General features: G+C 41.4%; 1 protein-coding gene across 1 annotated transcript in view; it reads right to left on the reverse strand.

Annotated features, from left to right (window-relative positions):
• Positions 1-1611: 1611 nt before the first annotated feature.
• The window catches only part of mta2 (metastasis associated 1 family, member 2), a 38205-nt gene continuing 20075 nt past the window's right edge, over positions 1612-19741 (reverse strand). Inside the window, exons 4-18 of the mRNA XM_044097836.1 lie at positions 11424-11541; positions 10397-10460; positions 10155-10272; positions 9640-9742; positions 9090-9189; positions 7861-8049; positions 7709-7783; positions 7557-7615; positions 7374-7474; positions 5447-5586; positions 5141-5369; positions 4973-5062; positions 4308-4426; positions 4079-4221; positions 1612-3148 (exon numbers count right to left, since the gene is read on the reverse strand). Of these exons, the coding sequence (XP_043953771.1) occupies positions 2995-3148; positions 4079-4221; positions 4308-4426; positions 4973-5062; positions 5141-5369; positions 5447-5586; positions 7374-7474; positions 7557-7615; positions 7709-7783; positions 7861-8049; positions 9090-9189; positions 9640-9742; positions 10155-10272; positions 10397-10460; positions 11424-11541 (1802 nt within the window). The 3' untranslated portion in view covers positions 1612-2994. The remainder of the gene's footprint in view (positions 3149-4078; positions 4222-4307; positions 4427-4972; positions 5063-5140; positions 5370-5446; positions 5587-7373; positions 7475-7556; positions 7616-7708; positions 7784-7860; positions 8050-9089; positions 9190-9639; positions 9743-10154; positions 10273-10396; positions 10461-11423; positions 11542-19741) is intronic.

Genomic DNA, 19741 nt, shown 5'->3' on the forward strand with positions numbered 1-19741 from the left:
TTTTTAAAATCCTGATAATTGTAAAGTGGATTTGAGTAACCTGGTGAAACACAACAAAACAATAAGAGAAAGCTCAGAAGCCCAGACAGACGTCTCTCCAACATCATTCTCCAGCTAGTCATAATTCCTACCACAATGTCTCCTGGCCAGAAGAGACACACAGTCCTTCCCATGACTTCTAAGAGACTCCTGGACCTCCCTCCTGAGAGATGTCCTTTGGAAAAAACTCCAGATGGAATCCGGTAGACGTCCTCACAAAATGATCTGCTACTTTCTCTGCAGTGAAGCAGTTTATCTCAAAGCTGAGATCATCATTCTTTCCTCCTGCTTTTTCATACATATTGCAGCTGCTTTACTGTATCATTTAGGACTCAGTCATATTCAGAAAACTGAAATATGCTTTATGATGAGACTTGTTTGTAAGACTAAAAGTACCATTTGAAAATAACATCCGTTAGGCTAATACTTTTAATTCATGCAGATGTGCATTAATTAATTATGCATGGTATTAATCTGACTGTTTAGTGTTGATCAGAGACCGCCGGGGAAAGAAACTGTCTCTGGTTTTGTAAACGCTTCAGGTAAAAGTCTGAAATGTTTTTGTCCAGGATGTGTGGGGTCTGCTGAGCTGATGATGTTTGAGAACACTGATGAAACGATTGAAGCATTCAACCCACTATGACATGGAAAGCAGGTCAGCTGACTGGAGAACTTGTAGGTAACAAAGCTCTCTGGCTTTGAAGGATTGAGTATGTTTTGTGCAACACAATTTTATTTCAGCACTAGCCAAGACAAAAAAAATAAAAAATAGCTCTTCGGATTGTAAAGATTGCAAAGCCCTGATCTAAACCGGGCAGAGTTAATGAGTTGGGAGAGTGGAGTAGGTGGGGACAAGCGTGGAAAGAGATGAATCAGGGAGGAGTAGCTGTTGATTATCTATGGGAACATCATAGATAATCAACATCCTCCTTTGCATACAGGAGAGAAGTTTCTCTGTCTAAAGAGAATTCTTCATCAGAACTGTATAACAGAACATGCCTGATATTCTACCCACCAACACAAAATAGCTAATGAAGTTTTCTCTGGGGAGTACTGGTGGACGGATTTATAGATAAACTGATAGCAAGTCTGGATCAGATCAATAAGATCAATACTATATGTTTCAGATTTCCCCTTGAAATGTTATTTTGTATTGAATCTCAAAAAGCATTTTATTTTGATTTGCTCTCACGTCATAATTTCTTTCACTTTATTTAGGAAAAAAAGCACATTGATTTGTTTTTCTATTGGGTCCATCGTTAATTTGTAGACACTTTGTCCAAATTTTGCTCCAGGTCTAAACAAAATGACTGAAAGGGGGAAAAAAAACACACCAACACCTAAGGTGAGAAGTCTGATGATATATCAAACTTATATAATAAACCATATTTGTGACCCTGGCCCTGTTTTTTACTAGGTACTGGATTAATAATATAACATACAGCATCACAAACCTCTGCCGGGGAGTTTTTTAATGCTGCAGTAAAAAATTACAAAGCGACAGTTAAGCTTGACAGTTCTAAAAATGTATGTCTACAAGATGAAGAGAAAACCAGCTGTGATTAAAGCAGGTCTGAACACAAAGAAAAAGAAAATCTTTATTTTTCTTAACAAGATACAGTTAAGGATACAGACGGAATAAAAAAAAAAAAAAACACTTGAGAAAAGTTTTTATTGTGGCATGTTAGTCTCTCCTTTTACAAAAATCAGCCCCTGTTCCTTCTGAAAGTCGCCCCTCCCCAACCTGTTGACTGGACATTTTTGTGCATGTTAGAGCAATCTCCACCATTATGGAGAAGCAGTTACTTTCCAGTTTTTTTTTTTTTCTTTTAAAAAAGGAGCCAATCTTTTTTAATTTACATGGCTTTGTACAAACTACACTCTAGACTTTTTTAAGTATTTAAAAAAAAAACAAAAAAAAACAAACTTAGTCCACATTGGGACCAAACGTGTAAAACCGATGTAATACCCAGATACCGTGGATATTTCAATAATACTCAAACAGCAAATGAACAACTTCCTTTCAGCGTTCGCCCTTTGAATAAGACAAACTGGGGAGATAAAAGCGTAGAGGTGGTGGTCTCCAAAACACCCGAATCCCAATCAGAAACTTGGCTTCTGTTCAGAAGAGACTTAAAGCCACATGAAGAACTTCCTGATCAACATTCTAAAAATAAAAAAAATAAAATAATGTTTTTTTTTTATTTTTTTATTGCTGCTTAATCTTTTTAGAAGAGATGACAGGTTGCATAAAAAATCAGCATTATTCAATCTGATGTTATGTGAGGGGTTAACGGTGATGCTCTTTTTTGGCTCTCTTGTCCACCTGAAGTCGACAACCTAAAAGCTAAACTAACAATGCGGCAGGTGACGCGGTTACCAACGAGCCCAGCTCAGACCGTTCCTTTGATGGGAAGCCGAACGTCGGATCAAACTGAAATGACGACAGGTCGCTTGGACTGAACAGCTGTCCGCTGCGCTGAGCAGCAGGCTGACACGGAGAGAAATCTATTTACAAAAACATACCAGATGCAGAAGAAAATCAAAATGTGCTTCATCATTATCACTGTTTTGAGGTGAGAAATATCAGAATTTAAATTATACATTTGTAAAACGTAATAAAACGGGCTGTTTAGTAATCCAGGATTTATGATAAAAATGACAAATCCTGGGAGTGAGAGCATGGAAATGTGGAGCTGCTTTTTATTTTAAATAAGAAAAAATATTCTGTCATCTGTGTGTGTGAGTGGGCGTGTGCTTGCATGTGTGTGTGTGTGTGTGTGCTGAACAAGACATGTCTAGGGAGAAAAACAAGGAAACAAAAACTAAAGAAAACAGGAAAGATCAGAGTACTTTATGGCAATGTGTGCTGCCTGGAAGTCAGAGCCAGAGCACAAACCCTCAGCGGTTCCCTCCCCAGCCCCATGTCCCGTTTAAAACACCCCCCACCAGGCTTCAGTCTTCCAGGACGATGGGCTCGCTGGTGCTGGAGGGGAGCAGCGGCATGGCCAGGGAGCGGGGTGGGGGCGGCAGCTTGATCCGGACCAGCAAGTGAGGTTTCCTTGCCGCCCGGCGCATCTCTGACTGGGTCAGGTGTTTCCTCAGAGCCCTGGTGGAACCAGAGCAGCAGCAGGTTACCAACAGGAGCCTGATCTCTTCACCAGGACCACATTCAGCTCCTCACACAAAAAGCAGCATATAGTGGCCAACCTCTAGTTATTGGTGTAATACTGATGAAACTTTCATTATCTCTATAATTCAAGCTACCATGGTGACCAGATTACTTAGCACACAAAATGGTTGAAAACAATAATGCGGATGCATAATCCCACTCTGTCGATGATGAAGTCCTCTGAAATAGCTGTGCTTCTTATGCGCATTGTGAGGCATCACGTTAGGAAAAGTTGATGGAAACAGCAAAATTCTAAATAACTTCCTCAGTTTTGTAAAAAGTTCTTACATTTGCTTGCGGTGGTTTTGGAGAGGAGATGGAAACATTTCCCAGGTAATCTTAGTGAACTGGTTCCCATTTCTCTGGCTGACCTGAAGTCCAAACTTCCAGAAATGAGCAGAGAACTCTCAATTTGTCCTGAGATGTGTGGCTCATGCTAGTTGGCAACTTCTACTTCCTGTTTTTGACAGCCATGCGTAGCATCAACATCTGATGAAAGTAAGCTTCAATACTTTCCAAATTAGATGGAAACATGCCTGATCAGCATTTTAAAAGTTTGTTCAAATTTCGCCTGACAGTTGGATGGAAAAATAGCTAATTAATTTAGAGATTTTAGAAATTTATGGATACAACTGGCTGTTAAGCTTTGTAGCCAGTTGTTTCTCACCTTAGAAAATCATAGATTACGATCAAGAAGTTATGAGACACTGGAATCAAACCATTTTTTTTTTCTTAATATGAGGAGGAAAACATGAGATTTTCCTCCAGTGAATAAATGAACTCAAGTTAAATATCCCACTTTTCTTTACCAGGTGGTCAGTAAAAGGCTGACCTGTGGTTCTGACACCAATCAGCTGTGACGTTTACCTGGTGTCTTTGGTGGCCACAAACACCACAGGATTGGGAGCTTCTCCCTGGCTGACCTTCTGCCGCTTGATGACCGACTGGGACGTGGTTCTCATGCCTGATGTGTACGGCCTCCCATTGGCTGGGTAGGGCACCCCTGTCGCCTGTCACCCAGCACAAGAAGAAAGGTTAAGCAGACTAACACTAAACATGTATCCGTCATGCTAACAGCACTGTGAGAAACACTGACTGATTCAAAGCCTCTCTTTCCCAGCAGGCTCTGGGCCACTCGAGGCTGGCTGGCCTGGTTCCTGTTGATGGGTGTTGGAGGACCTCTGGAGGCCTTCAGCTTCAGAGGTGCTGAGATGGCTGCAGGGACAAGAACAAGATCAGCTGCACACATCCAGGGAACAGCAGGGGCCACAGCAGGGGCCACACAGGCCAATCACACACTTTCCTGCTGGACCACAGAGATGCAAGAAAAATATTTATTAAAAGACATCAAATAAATGTATAAAAGAGGACTGAAAGCCACTGAACTTTATCCACACTGTCCCAAATTTGAGATTTAAGGCAAAATTTACACAATAGTCCGTAAATGGATATAATTCTGATTCTGAGAAAAAAAAAAAACTCAGAATTCTGAGATTAAAGTTTAATCAAGATTTGTTTTCCCCAGTGGCCCTGATCCTCTCCCATACAGATTAGAATGTTAACCACTGGAACAATCACTGTGTGTTTAGCGAACAGAAAGGTGATCTAAAAAAATCAAAACTGGTATAAATGTGGGTTTGTTCAGGCTGAACTGATTCCAGAGTTCTAAGTGGCATGAGCTCCAAACCCAGCTGAAAACATAAAGAACTACGTTTTACGCAAAAGCAAAATGATATTTTATGTCCTGGTGCCATGACTCACCTAAATCCTTCACTATAGTGGCCAGAGACTGTCGAGGTATCACCTTGCTCTTTAACGGAGACTTAGTGGCTTTAGGCAGCCTGATCATACCTGAGGAAACAAACATTCAGACCGATGTCACAAACACACATCTGTCAGTGTGAACCCTGCTGAGGTGTGTATTCATACACTCGGCCTTGACGGCGTTGGAGTTGATGGAGGCGTAGGGTCTGCGTGCGGCGCGGCGGGGCTGGAGGATGTCCTCACACACCCGCCGTGCGATGCGGGTCAGCTTGGTGGTCTGCAGGATGAAGGTCTGCCGGTTCTTGGCCAGCAGCTTGGCTCGGCCCTCGTTGCGAGTGAACGGTGACATACCCTGGACCTCCTGGCGGGTCATGTGACTGCGAGAGCCCGACTCCTGCACACAAAGCGCAAAGAAGATGAAGATACGAAACACTTCCTGAGGAGGTTTAACAAGCAACGTGGTTCCCTTACAGAGCCGACTCTAGCTGCTCCCTCCAGCTGAGTGGGGGTCTTCAGACCGCCATACTTCTTCCAGTAGATCCAACAAGAAGCACATAGTCTGCACTGCATGTTTGGGGGGCCCCAGGCGTACCACTGAGGAGACTGGGCCGCTGGTGAGACAGGAGCTCCAGGTTAGAGGGAAATACTTCAGCCAGAAGTTGATTAGAGAGCAGTGAAGCAGAAACTCTGCAGCAGCTTTTGCATCACACTGCTTAGTAAAAAACAGGGATGACCTGATCCACTTGTCGATACTGACAACTGAGATTTAGTGTCGGCCGATACAGAAAAACAGCTGAACTGACTTAAAAATGTTTTTAAAACACAGGCACAAACGTACTGAAGTGTAAATTTATGTAGTAACTCTGCACAAGGACAGCAGCCTGAAATCCACCAATAGCTTCACAAGCTTAATTAAACATGTAAAAACAACACGACTGAAATTGTTCCATCAGAGCAATTAGGAGTAGAACAGCCAATGGAAAATAAATAATAAAGAAACTGAAACTGACAAAACCAAACAGTTGACTAACTTAGTCAAACATGTAAAAATAAACTGAAACAAACCTTTCAAATGGCTGACTAGCTGAGAATATTTTATTGGTACATCTCTAATAAAAAATGCTTTTGATGCAATCGAACTTTTCACATTTTGTCCCATTACAACCACAAGCTCATCATCTATAAAGAGGAAATATCAGAAAGCCTCACAATCAGGATACTGTAAACCTGCTGCATGTTTTTACATTCAGTAGGTCAGATTTCTGCAACAGTCTTTACCGGTTTCTGCAGCTCATCTAAAATGCTGCTGACCGAAACCAGGAAACTGGATCAATCCAGAACCAGCTCTCAGATCATTGCACCAACTTCCTGTTTGCCAAAGAATAGATCCTAAAATTCTGCTGCTTTTCCACGAGGCACTGAGTGAACCCCGAGTAGCAGGCCAGGTGTGACCCACGCTGACAACATTTGTTCCATTTTTAGCTGCTGTAGAAAACTTTCACACTGCGCCGAGTCAAACCAACCAAATTCTTTAGACAACCTGTTCCCCTCCTTACCTGTGGTGGTGCTACACCAACAATCACTAAAGAAAACAACATGAAAACCTCTGAAGAAGACACAGAGTGCAACTTCCTTCTCCACCAAATGGAAACAAAAATGCTGTGGAGTCAAATTTTAGAGGTTATAGAATTTCTATTGTGCCTTTGGTTAAAGACCATGAGCCACTTCTCATGCTAGCGCTACACTTACCCATTTGTTTTGGTTGTATTTACCCAGAATGCAATGTTGAATCATCAGCTTCCTACTTTTGGAGCGGTCTCTAGTCTGCTTGATGTTCACATCTGCATTCGAACTTCACCAGAGTGCAACTCAAACAAACCGAGACAGAGGTTTGTAAAGTTTGTTTTTCTTAGGTTTGCATCAGAGTTTGATTACGTACTCACACCTTTGAAAATGAAGCGGATTTCAAGGCAGATGGACTGGAGTTAAATAACCGGGCTGGTGGGAATTCATCTTAAGTTTTTCTGCTCCTCTGATGCAGAACAAACTCCCTGAAAACCTGAAATGTTCAGAAGCTGCTGACTCCTTTAAATCCGGACTGAAGACATTCTTGTTTACAGCAGCTTTTGAACAAACAATCATACTAATGAAATGTTTGAAACAAACAATTGCTTTGTTTTTGCGATAGGTCTAAAGTAAACGCTGTCCATGAATGGTGCTGTGTAAATAGACGTCCATTCAGTTCCACTTCAGTAATTCACTACTTTGAGCTGCTCTGCTACAGAAAATCCAAAGCAATTTGTGGTTGTAGCGTGAATAAATGTGTAAGAGCGTCTTGGAGGATCGGGAGGTGTGTGTGTGTGTGTGTGTGTGTGTGTGTGTGTGTGTGTCCCCTTACTGTGGCAGCTCTCACAGCTCAGTCCCTTCTGGAAGCCTGTGGCTCCGTTCAGGCCGGGCTTGCTGCCTGGCATCATGATCTGATTGGGGTTGGGTTTGGTGCTGGAGCACACAGAACAGCAGGAAGTTATTGTGAGAAGGTTGGAGCTGGAAGCAGATATTGTGTGTAGCAGCTGATACTCACTAGGTGGGGATGTAGACCTGTTTGAGCTTGCTGTCTGCCTCTGCTGCCTTCAGTCGTTTCTGAGGAAAACATTCATGGTTGGTAAACATCCAGATGAGGGGTGAACTCATGTTTCAGGTGTCATTCTGTTGTGTGACTAGCTGAAGACAGACCTGCTGGATGTAGCGGTCGGTAGTCTTCCACATGTAGTAAAACTGGACTACACTGGCCAGAGATTTCCAGGGCAGCTGGTGATCAGGAAACAATAAATCGTTAGTTACCTCAGTAGATTTCTGCAAATCACACTGCAGACAGGAGAGCTCACAAAGTCCTGACGGATGTCGTTGAAGTCTTTGCCATATTTTTCCAGCGCCTCCTCAAACAACATGGCCTCTGAGGCGCTCCACTCCTCCATCTCGTCCCGGCAGAGCACTGGGCCCCCTTGAGGGACCAGCGTGGACATGGCCCTGGCCAGGTCGTAGTTGTTCTTCTGCAATGTGTCCATGGCATGGAACTATCGCAACAGAGAACATTAGGATGTCATTACTACAGCTTTCTATTGCACTAAGCTATACACGCGCACACACACGCCCACACACACACACCCACACACACAAGTGGATTTTGCCATGGAGAAGTTTTTCAGAATGTGGAGATTTTAGGATTTTAGATTTTTAAAAAGCATTCACAACCTTTTCCATGAAGCTCCAAGCTGAGCTCCGGTGCCTCCCATTTCCTCTGATCATCCTTTACATGTTTCTGCAGTTTAACTGGATTCTGCCTGTGCTAGACTCTGGCAGTCGGACAGGAAAGGCACGCAGCTGACTATATTAAAGTTCCACAGCTGAATGAATCAAGAAGGAAATCAAAGCAGCTGCCTGTAGACCTCAGAGACAGGATGGATGCTTCCTGTCTCTGAAGCATGGATGGATGCAGGACAACCATCCATCCAGGACACCAACTGAGCCAGCTGAGTCAGAGCCAGATCTGAATCTGACTGAACGTCTCTGAAAGCTTCTGAAGATGGACGAGTACCAACATTCCACCAGCCTGGTGGAGTTGGACAGGTTCTGCTAAGAGAAATGGGCCTAACGTCCAACAGACACAGCTGCCACAGAGAGGTTGGACATACTTCTGTACATGGGATCTTTTAAGTTTTTATTTGTTATAATAATTTACTTTGAATAACTTTTCCCATTGGCATTAAGGGTTACTGTGTGTAATATTGTCAGCTTCCTAAAATAATGGCCCAAATATTTTTTTTTTTGCTAAAAGCAATTCTCCTCCCCTAATACATCTTTGAGAAGAAAGGAGGTGATGATTTTTTATTTGTTTTTACTTTGGCCATTATTTTATGAAGGTGACAATATGGAAAAAGTGAAGTAGGCTTGAAATAAACTTTCTTTTACATGCATCTTAACATAAGACTTAGTTCCAGTAATCTCTGTTGAAACCACATGTTCCACAGGGAAGCAGTCTATGTGCAGGTTAGACTGCAGGGTTTGCAAAGTGTGTGTGTGTGCGTGCGTGTGTGTGTGCAGGTTTGGCTCTAACCAGTGTGATGTCTCTGGAAGCTGCAGCTGCACTCATGTGGAGGCTGGGCTGACGGATGGAGCTGCTACAGTCCAAGGCCCTGGCGAACGTCCCCACAGCTCTGAAACACACACACACACACACACACACACACACACGCACACATCACACCCTGACATACTGCTCTACTGCTTCTGGTGTTACTTTGCATACACTTCATCAAACAGCCTCTAGAGGGAGCATTTGGCTGATACACTATAACTGGCACCTGTAAGGGATTCCCCAGAATCAAATAGTTTCTCTAGATGTAAACAAACCAAATAAGAGAAGCATAGAGATGATAAATCAAGCAGCAGTGCCCTGTTCACCCGGTGGTTAAATACATATTCTGATAAAACAGATGGCAATCTCTCTACATGTTCATTGAAACATAGCAGTCTGATCTGCACTGCTTAACACTGACAGCTAATGCTACAGGCTAAACTCTGTCTCCAATTGATGGAAGTTTGCTTGGAAGTTGCCATGGCAACAAGTTCTATCTGCAGGATGGCAGATGGTGAGGAAGTGTTACCTTGCAACAACAAGGAACTGGTCGATCTGGGCGTCCTTCAGCTGGTTGCTGGGGTCCCAAACTTTAGTTTCCATCTTCTCCTGGACCCGGGTGTCAACTTCATCTGAGACACAGATGGACAAAAAGCTCAATGCTAACCATGACACCAAATCAGCTACAAGTGGCTTAAGGACAGGAAAGTCAGTGTTTGAGAGTGTCCATTACAGGACATCTGTCCCAGAGAACCCGAGTAGATATGAAAGGTGTGTGTGACTGAGGAGGCCTACCAGGCTGACCCAGTTCTACCAGTAACGGTAATGGGCCAGAACTCCAGTTAACTACTGAAAGAAGCTTGAGGAACGCTACCAACTGCTATGAAAACTTCTGAATTTAAACCAAAGTATAAACATTATTCTGGCATTTTGAAAACAAAACAAATGTTAATAATCCTAACAGATTTAGAACAAGAAAAGGTTTAATCTGATGTCACAGGAAAATAAAAACATCTGTCTTTCACAGTGTTAAAGGAAACAAACCTTCAGTGAGTTTGTCAGGAATCTCTGCCTGGTATTTAGAGCCCACCCGGATCTCCCCCTGATCTGCCAGCAGCGTCTTCTGGACAGGGTCAAACACCAGCGAGTAGAAGAAACAGTCCTGGACAGGAGATGTTGAAGGGTTAAAGCTGCACGCACCAACTGACCTTAATCTCAATTTTTTTTTTCAGAAAATGAGCAGCAGGAACACGGTGGCCCTGAGAAATCACCAAGCTCAGCCTTACTTCCTTCTCCAGGTAACCAGCCAGGACGTCCGTTTCATTGAGGAGGGTGACGTTACATTTTCCCCTGCAGACAGAGAGGAGCAGTCAAAACATCCACCATGGAAGAAACTGAAATACAGCTTCACAAAAAAAAAATCCCCATCATTTTAAAACAGCTTCTCGCCATTTGTCACTTTAAGAAAGAAATGAACTAAACAAAAAAAAGAAAAGAGAACAGACAAAGCTAAGAGTCTGATTGTCTCTGAACCTCAAATACAATTATAACATCTGTTCAGTGTTTTAAAGCAGAAATTAGTTATTTTATTTATAATCCATGATCAAAATGTGATTGCACTTTTTCTTAAATAAAAATAAAATCACACTGCAGCAAGGGAAGAATCCAAAGGACAGTGCCAAAACCAGCACTTACTGACAACACAAAGAAACAGAAGTGTGCGTTTGGCCTAGTCAAAGTTTAGACTTTATACCACTTCAGATGCTGCAGTGTGATTTTAAGCATGTCGTTCAGCCTTAAACCCCCTCCATGGATCAAACTCCTCAGTGGCGATGTTGCAGACTCAGCACCAGTTATCACAAACTCTGGATTTGTGCTGCTAAGGGCAACACAACGAGTCATCAGGTTTAGGGGTGAATTAGGTTTTCCCAGACGTCCAGGTTGGTTTGCACACATTTTTTTTTCCTTTTATGAAATAATTTGAAAACTGCTTTCTGTGTTTACACAAGTTTTCTTTATGACCTGTTAATATTTAAAATTAATTTAATAATCTAAAACATTTAAATGTGAAAAAAGCACACAAAAAAAGAGAACAGCTTTATATAACTATAGTCTGCTGATGATTTTAAAATCAGTGGTGTTAAACCAGATTATTTGTGTGCCTGAATGAAAAATGACAACCCAGCAAACTTTAACATTTACCAGTTGACAGAACCAACCGTCTCCAGTGAGGAGTTGGATTGGATGTGTGTGTTTCTGGTGAGAATGTGTTTCCCTTCAGTGTTAAACTGCTGACTCCACATGAACCCATACCGTATATGAGTGGCAGGTAGAGACTCAAACTGTCGAGACAGGAAAAGCTCCCTGTGTTTCAGCTGGTGCTTCTGCTGCTCAGACAGCGCCGGCTGCTTGGACTCCTCCTCAAACTCTCCTGCAAACAAACACAACAGAGTCAGACGATGGAGCACAACACAAAACTGAAATACCTGCTCTGTTAAATAAAAACACTCGTCTGCTGATTATACTGTGGGACAATAACAAGCAGTTTATTTCAAGAGCTAATGGGGTAAGCAATGTAAAGGTGAACTGTTAAATATCAGTTTTATCTGACACAAGCAGGCAGTTTCATCAAAGGGATTCAAATTTGTACAGAAAGGTTCTTAAGAAAACCTAAAAAAACATGACTTGACATTTTGCCATGGTGGCTACCATTACCACCTCAGAGCCTCTAGTTCCAGTTATAGTAAAAACAACAGGAATATTTCTATGTCCCTGTGATCTAAAGTTACTTAACAAGAAAAGCACGAGACAGACATCTATTATACTTTACCCACTCTAGACACAAAGGTGCCTGCAAAACAATATCAAAAACTATATTCTAACTCAGTTCAAAAAGTAAAACTCATATAAATTCATTACAACCAGAGATATATTTCAGCTCTGCTAAAATAATCAGAGATGCAGTTTTCTGGCCGATCACTGATCTTTGAAAAGCCTCAACTGCTAATTCTGATATTTTTGTCTGAAAAGTTGTTAAATATAGCAACAAAGACTAAAGAAATTAGCCGCTTTATTTTTTCACTTTCAGTATGTGAAGAATCTATGCATGTGTCATTTAAGAAAATGAATCATATGTTTTAATTGAATTACTAAATGAAATAAACTTTTCAATATTACAGCTGTTGATTATAAAAACTAGCAGTTCCAACATCAGTGTCAGCATTTCAGACTTCTGCTGAACTTGTTGGGTTATAATAAATCATGTCTACCTTGGTTATATTAATCGTCAGTAGGATGGTTTGTAAAAGTTTACAAATTCAAGTGAAAAGGAAAGAGAACCAGAAGTAGTTCAGATACTTCCTGGTTTGTTCTGAGTCCTCCTAGAAAGTGAAACTGTGGACTTGATCTCAGCCATTTATCATCTCCTGCATGCTCACGACTGTTAAAAGACTCACTGCAAGTATTTCACAAGACCAAAATGCACAACTTGTGTTTTTAATCAATTAGAAACTCAACTACAGGCGGCTGTTTGTGTCTTTAGGTGAACTTGGCCACTAGACTGCGCATTTCTAATTTCAGCAGCAGGGTGAGTAATTTGTGGCAAACTGGAGGGGAGGGCTGATTTTGCTCAATCTCTGTGGACTCCGCCCCTGCATTCGGCCAAAGGAAACCCTGTCAATGAGGGCCTGGGGGGGAGAAAGACACAGTAAGACACAGTGAGAAGGACAGTAACTCAAGCCACACCCCTTTTCCTCTTAACCTCTCAACCTCCGCCCCCCCTTCTCCCTTCGTCCGACTGGTCCCTGCCAGATAAAGTGGGAGACCCTGTGTACCAAACCTGAGGCGCCCATCCCCCCCCCCAAAACATGTATCCTCTCCTCTCTCTCCACACACACACACGCACACACACACACTGCCAGAACCGAAGACATTAAGCAAGTGACAGGCACCCTAGTCAGATATAATCTCAAAACAACACACACACACACAGTACACACACCTTCCATAACGAGAAAAAAGAATAAGTAGGAATTAACTCTTTCTGTAGGCCTCAGTAAGCGATCAGCGGCCTTTTGTTTTGCACAAAGAACTCGTGTGCGTGTGTGTGTGTGCGTGTGTGTGTATGTGTGTGTGTGTGTGTACTGAAGGAGGAAGAGGAGGGAAGATGCGGTGAAAACAGCAATAAGCTAAAGCAATTAAGACAAACGAACAGTAGAGAGAGACTGAAGGGCTGGAACCATTACAGAACCACAGCAGCCCAGAGCTGACCTGTTCATACTGGGAGAGGTTCAACGGTTTATACATGTAATAAAACATCAGCATGCTGACAGCTTACACTACATTTAATATTTAACATTGCTTCATGCAGACATACAGTGCCTATAAAAAGTATTCAACCCCTTTGGATATTTTACATTAGGCTTTTTTGACAAAAAATTTTTTTTACAAAGAAAAACAAAATGTCAAAGTGAAAACTGATTTCTACAAAATAATGAACATTAAATAAAAATATGTGGGGAAAAACATTAAAGTAAAACAAATAATTGCATAAATATTCACCCCCTACAGAGTGACTAAAAGCAATTAAAAACAGGTCCAGTCAGTTGGTGCTGGTAGATTCACAATGAGTGGAATAGAGGTCACCTGAAAGCAGTGACTTTGTCTTCAGTGATGTTAGTATAAAGGACCAGCGAGGTCTAACAGTGGACTGGTGGTCACATGGTTGTGGGACATTCAAGACGAGCTCCTCAGAAGCCCCTCCCACTGCACCTGCAGGAGGCTGCACGGTCCAATAAGAAGTTTTGTTGGTCTGATGAGACCAAAATAGAGCTTTTTGGTCCTCAGAGGAGACACTAAGTCTAACACCAAACACTTCACATCATCACTCAGTAGCTCTGCTTACACTGTGTATTAGACACCAAACACTTCATATCACCACAAACACACTGTGAAGCACGTTGGTGGCAGCATCATGCTGTGGAGATGCTTCTCAGCAGAAGGCAGTGATTTCCCAGAGGACAATTTGTTTTGATCTGTAGGAGAACTTCAGAGAACATTTATTTTCCAGCAAGACAACGAGCCGAAGTGTCTAGCTATAGCTACACAGAGACAGTGTGAAGACAAGGAAGTGGCCCAGTCAAAGCCCATAGCTTAATCTGAGTGGCTGTACTCAAACAGAGCTGTTCACAGCTGATACCCCACCCTGAAGAATTTATTATGAAGAATGGAGGAAAAGTCCAGGGGCTTCATGTATAAAAGAGTCCGTAGTTTTCACACTAAAACTTGGCATATGGACAAATTTCAAAAAGTGTGGCACACAAAAAATTGGGATTTATAAAGCCGTACATACGTACGTTCCTGCACACCTTTCCTTTATAAATCCCAATTTTAATAGAGCACAGCTGCTGGTCCTTCCTGTTGCCACCCATAAATACGTATGTAAATTAGTATAAATACCCGGAAGTCTGCCACCACTGAGGCAGCAACCAGGGCAATTCGTCCTTGTTTGTAGCAGCATAAGTATTTATAATAATAATTATTATATATTTTATTTAAAAAGTGCTTTCAGGGTACATAAGGTCACCTCACAAAAATAAAAATAGGACATTTTAAAGAAAAAAAAAATCCAAATAAAAAAAAGAAAATAAATAATACAAATCCCTGTTTGAACAGCAGAGCATTGAGATGGGATTTAAAGACAGACAGCGTGTCAGAGAGTCTTTTGAGTGGGGAATGTGGACGTTTATTCTAAATAGAGAAATCATGCATAAGTTGTACGTTTTCAGAATAGAGATGCTTTCTGTCCATAAAGGCACATTCACAAAGTGGGCATGGCCCGAATGAAGGATGACTGCAGTTGCACCGGTACAGAACTTAAACCATCATCAACATTTAATAAACCATCATCAACATTTCCCAGCACATTAATATGATCTCTGAATACACGCTCCCTCTGAATCCTTCCATTGGCAGTGTTCTCCATCAGAGCAAAAGCGCTCCACAATTACGTGACTCACCTTTGCGCAGCTACTTATATACATGTGATTGTATACACACCTTGATCACCTTAAAGATTATCAAACCTGACCTGTTTGGAGTTAATCTGCTGATCCAACCTTGTTTTCTTTTGTAGTGAGAATGAAATAACCCCATAGCTGCATTGCATGCGATTTGGTTCACAGAACAGTTATGCACATCTTCATGAGGAAAGGTAGTATTTACATTCGAGTGAGGTTTTCACATCCTTTTATTTTTACTTTCTTTATTTTGTATGAGTGTTAGGTTGTTGTCTGAGGATAAATGCTATTCAGTTTCACAGTTTACGTTTAAATAATAAAATATTAAAATAATTAAAAAAACATTGAGTTTGATGCTTCTTGGTGTAAATAAGTGAATGTAGTCAGATTTCAGTGTATTTAGATGGGTTTTGACACTTTGTAGTTTGATATTGTTCACAGAAAAAGTTTGCCGCACATTTTCACCGCAGGTCAAAAGTTTGCATATATTTAAACAAACTTTCACGCCACATTCATTTTTATACATGGCGACTTGTGCGTAAAATATGGCGCAGCAGATTCTTTGTGCGTATGCACGCTTTATACATGAGGCCACAGATGAGCATCCTGAGATCCACACTGACTGACTGCAGCCAGAGGAGCAGCTCTGACTGAATACTGACTGAAGGGGGCAGTATTTATCAAATCACTCATCTTATGATACATAGTTTTGTCTTTATTTTGTAGAAATCAGTTTAGCATTAAGAGCTTCTTTGGAACTTGTTTTGCCAAATTATGTTGATCATGTTGGATCAAAGCAATACAAAGAAAGGGTGAAACATCCAAAGGGGTTAATACGTTTCTAGGCGATTTATGTAGAACAGCATCACTCAGTGTGGGCCAAACATGATACATGTTAGTGTTTCTGCTTCAACGTGACTGTCACAGCTGTCATGTTCACTTCTATTAGCTGGACTAGTCTGGTGCTGGTCAGAGGAACGTTGAGCTGTTTACTTCATCACCTGGAACATGTCTATACTGGCTACGTATCTATAAGCCATGCTTTGCTTTTGTGAAAATATGAAAGAAAAGGAAAACAAAAAGAAGCTTAAACTCAGGAAGGGTTTGAATACTATCACTAAGCTGGAGAGCACCACAAACTGATCAGACATTGTTCACTCTGTGAAGGAAGATATAACTGCAATCAGTTTACACACATCTGGTTTATTATTGTTATTCTAGCAGGTGAACATCAGCGGGGATTTCCACTGTTCCTGTCACAACGATCGTTACTGAAAACAAAACAGAAAACACGTCCCAGTTCCAAACCAGTAGGCTTTCACCTGGCTGTCTGGTTTGGGTTTGTAATGTTGCATCTCAGAAACCTGAACAAACACATCTCAGTCAAGGGCTGAGGTAAAGAACAAGAGCCAATAAAATCACAGGGGTGCCATATTTAAAACACTTGAGTTTGATTCATTCATAGATCTAACATAAGACAAGAAAGAACAGTAAAAGCATTGAAAGTCAACAGGAAACAACTGGGATTAGCACTGGAATCCCATGGTCTCACTGCCCATTATTGATATTACCCATAAGGCATTGCACTCTTGTCTATGTGCTGATCCAAAAAAAACCTTAATAAATGAAGCTGGCATCTGTTTGCAGGATGACTGTAATATAGTGATTTGTAAAGAGTCCTAAAAGTTTCTCCCTTCACTTCTCTATAAAACACTAAAATACAACAATTTTAAGACAGGAGGGTTGGATCAAATGTTTTCTGGGTGATGTCAAAGGGAGTTCACTGATTGGAGTTTTCTGGCTGATCATGATCTTTAAAAACTCTGACCTGCTGATTCCAATCTTGGCTGACACCAATTCCTTTAGTCTGAAAAGTAGTTAAATATAGCATCAAAGTCACTAAGTTGGCAACAGTGGGGGACTATTTTAGAGTAGTTGCCTTTCTGATGCCAGAGTAAAATACAGGAGTTACTGGAACTGCATCTCACTAGACACCATGCATACTTCACAATAACAGTGAAAAACTGATCTGAATGCAGCGTCTTTAACTATGAAGGAAATAGTGACAGCATCTTTTGTTTCAGCCAATAATCTCAGTAAGTTACTGCTGCATCCTAAATGCACAGAGGAGTGTTGTCACAGCTCCTTCCTCCCAGCTGCTGTTAGACTCTAGAACCATCAGAGATCCAAACAAACTCAGGAAGTGACATATTTTCTACATTTTTAAACTAACCGACTCAATTGCACATTCCTTTGGACAGCAGTTTGCTAAAGAGTATTTATGCTGAAATGTTGCCCTTACTATCCAATATTTTCTTCTTTATTCTGTTTTATGTATTGCATATTCCTATCTCTGTGTATTTTCTTTACACAGAAATTTCTGCTTAAGAAACGTTTGTTGGTTATCATTCTCCTGAGGAAGGTTCTCATTGAGAAAAATCTAAATATGTAGAAATAAGAAGCTCGACAAAAATTTAAAATTAAAATGAGTCAAGAAAAGTGAAATGGTTGCGACATCACAAAGCATGGCAGGAATCAGTGTGAGCTTTATGCTGGAGCGGCTGTATTAATACTGGGTTTCTGCGGATCTACGGGACGACAGGAGCATCCTGCATCAGTCCAGTCAGCTGGAGGCCGGCATCAGCTACATCTTCATTCAGCCGCACTATAAGGACATGTTAAAGCAGCCAGCAGGCACAGGGAAGACACACAAAGGAATTAAGAGTCACTCTAATCTGTCACGTCTCAGGCAACACCACACACCCACACACACACACGACTGTAGTGTCTCACTGTGGTGGCATCACAGAGAAACATGCCAACGTCACTGCATCCATTTTGAGGTGTGTTGATCTGTATTTTAATGTCTTTGTTAAGAGCACTGTAGACCAGGAGGAGGAGGAGAAGAAGGGGAAGGGGAGAAAGGTGGGCTATCGGAGTGGATGTGTGAGGGGTGTTTAATGAACGGGATCCATTTTTACCAGACTGCATGTCATTAGCACCACCCACTCCCCCTCCCTCTGTCTACTCTCTGATCAAACAAGGAGGAGATTGGACTGGATCTGGGTGGGGCAAACCAGGAAAGAACCTCAGCTGAGACAACAACAGTGGTTGCTATAAATGTGATTATTGATTATTGGTGCATTTATTTGAACAGGATCCCTTCTTCTTGATGTCATCTGGTGAGGTCCTTAGTGTTTGATATATTCTATTAACCTACAAGTAAAAAAACAGAAGCATGAATCTTATCAACTCCATTGTTAGATTACTAATCACCATTATTCTAATAATAATGCTCCCACAGAATAATCATGCACCATGATGATGCTAAAAACTGGGCCTGATGAACATATTTCATCCCACAATTTCAAAATAAAACTCATGAGAGTTTTATAAGAACATTCATATTGTGGTCAACTAAATAGCTTCTTTGTCCGTCAGACTACATTGATTTGGGAATTATTTTCAGGGATGTTTCTATCTCTGGTGGAAAGAGTACTGGCTTTACTCGTGTCTGCGAATAAGTGTAACTGTGTTGGTTTCAGACAGCTTCCTGCACTGCAGCATGCAGCCAGGATGACCCGACCTGCTGCAAACACCAATAGCAACCTGAACTCTAAGGCTTTGTTTACGTGACAACAGTTTCTGGTGAAAATGGAAGCATGTCGCTGTGCTTGTACTGTACATTTGCATGAAAATAGTCAATATTTTCTCTGACAACGGCACAGTTTGAGAACGGGTTCCAGAGTGCAGTGGTTCTGAAACGTACTGGTGACCGTTGTCTTGTAAACAGAGTAAATGTGCCTTTTCTGTCAGGTATTCCCTATGAAGCAAAACATAACGACTTGCTACCGACAATGCCGGACACCAGAGTAATGTTTGTCCTTCTGACTTCAGACAGTGGCTTGAAAAATCTAAATGCCAGGCAGTGACATCATTCACTAATATTTAACTGGAATGCAGTCACTGTGGCTGGTTAATGACTGACAAGTTACCCAGTTAATGAACTGGCTGATAGTTGAGATGCAGTAACCACCTGCAGCCTTTTCCAATAGGAAGCTATTTTTTAGTTACTTATTGAAATGCAGGCAGCAGCCATTTTCAACAGGAAGTCAGGAAGTAACAAAGAGAATCGCAAATCACCTGATGGATTGATAATACATCCAACAGTTTAGTCCAGGACTTGGACTTGAACAGGTCGGGGATCAGGAAAAAGGCAGCTAACACCTCTGCAGACCCCACACATCCTGGACGCAAACAGTTTAGACTTTTAGTTTCATCCCCCAGGATCATCTGATGAACACAATGAGCATCTTACAGTCTGAAACTTCAGCTACTCTGTTCTTAAGCAATATAAGTATATTTGCACAACTTGCCTTTCTTTATATATTTAAACATTGTACGTACTGTTTGTTTGATCTTTTCTTGTATTTCCCCTAATATTTATATGTCTACATTGGCATCTCTAACCTGTCAAAGCTTGAAACGAAAGTCAAAATCCTTGTTTTGTGCTCACAATCTTTTTGCAATTGACTTTTAGTTTCATTGGCAATTTCAATGGCAATTGCCATTTTTCTCTGTGCCAGAATGAAAACAGACGCCTTAAAATCTAAA

The sequence above is a fragment of the Gambusia affinis genome, linkage group LG18 (assembly GCF_019740435.1).
Source record: "Gambusia affinis linkage group LG18, SWU_Gaff_1.0, whole genome shotgun sequence".
NCBI classification, from domain to species: Eukaryota; Metazoa; Chordata; class Actinopteri; order Cyprinodontiformes; family Poeciliidae; genus Gambusia; species Gambusia affinis.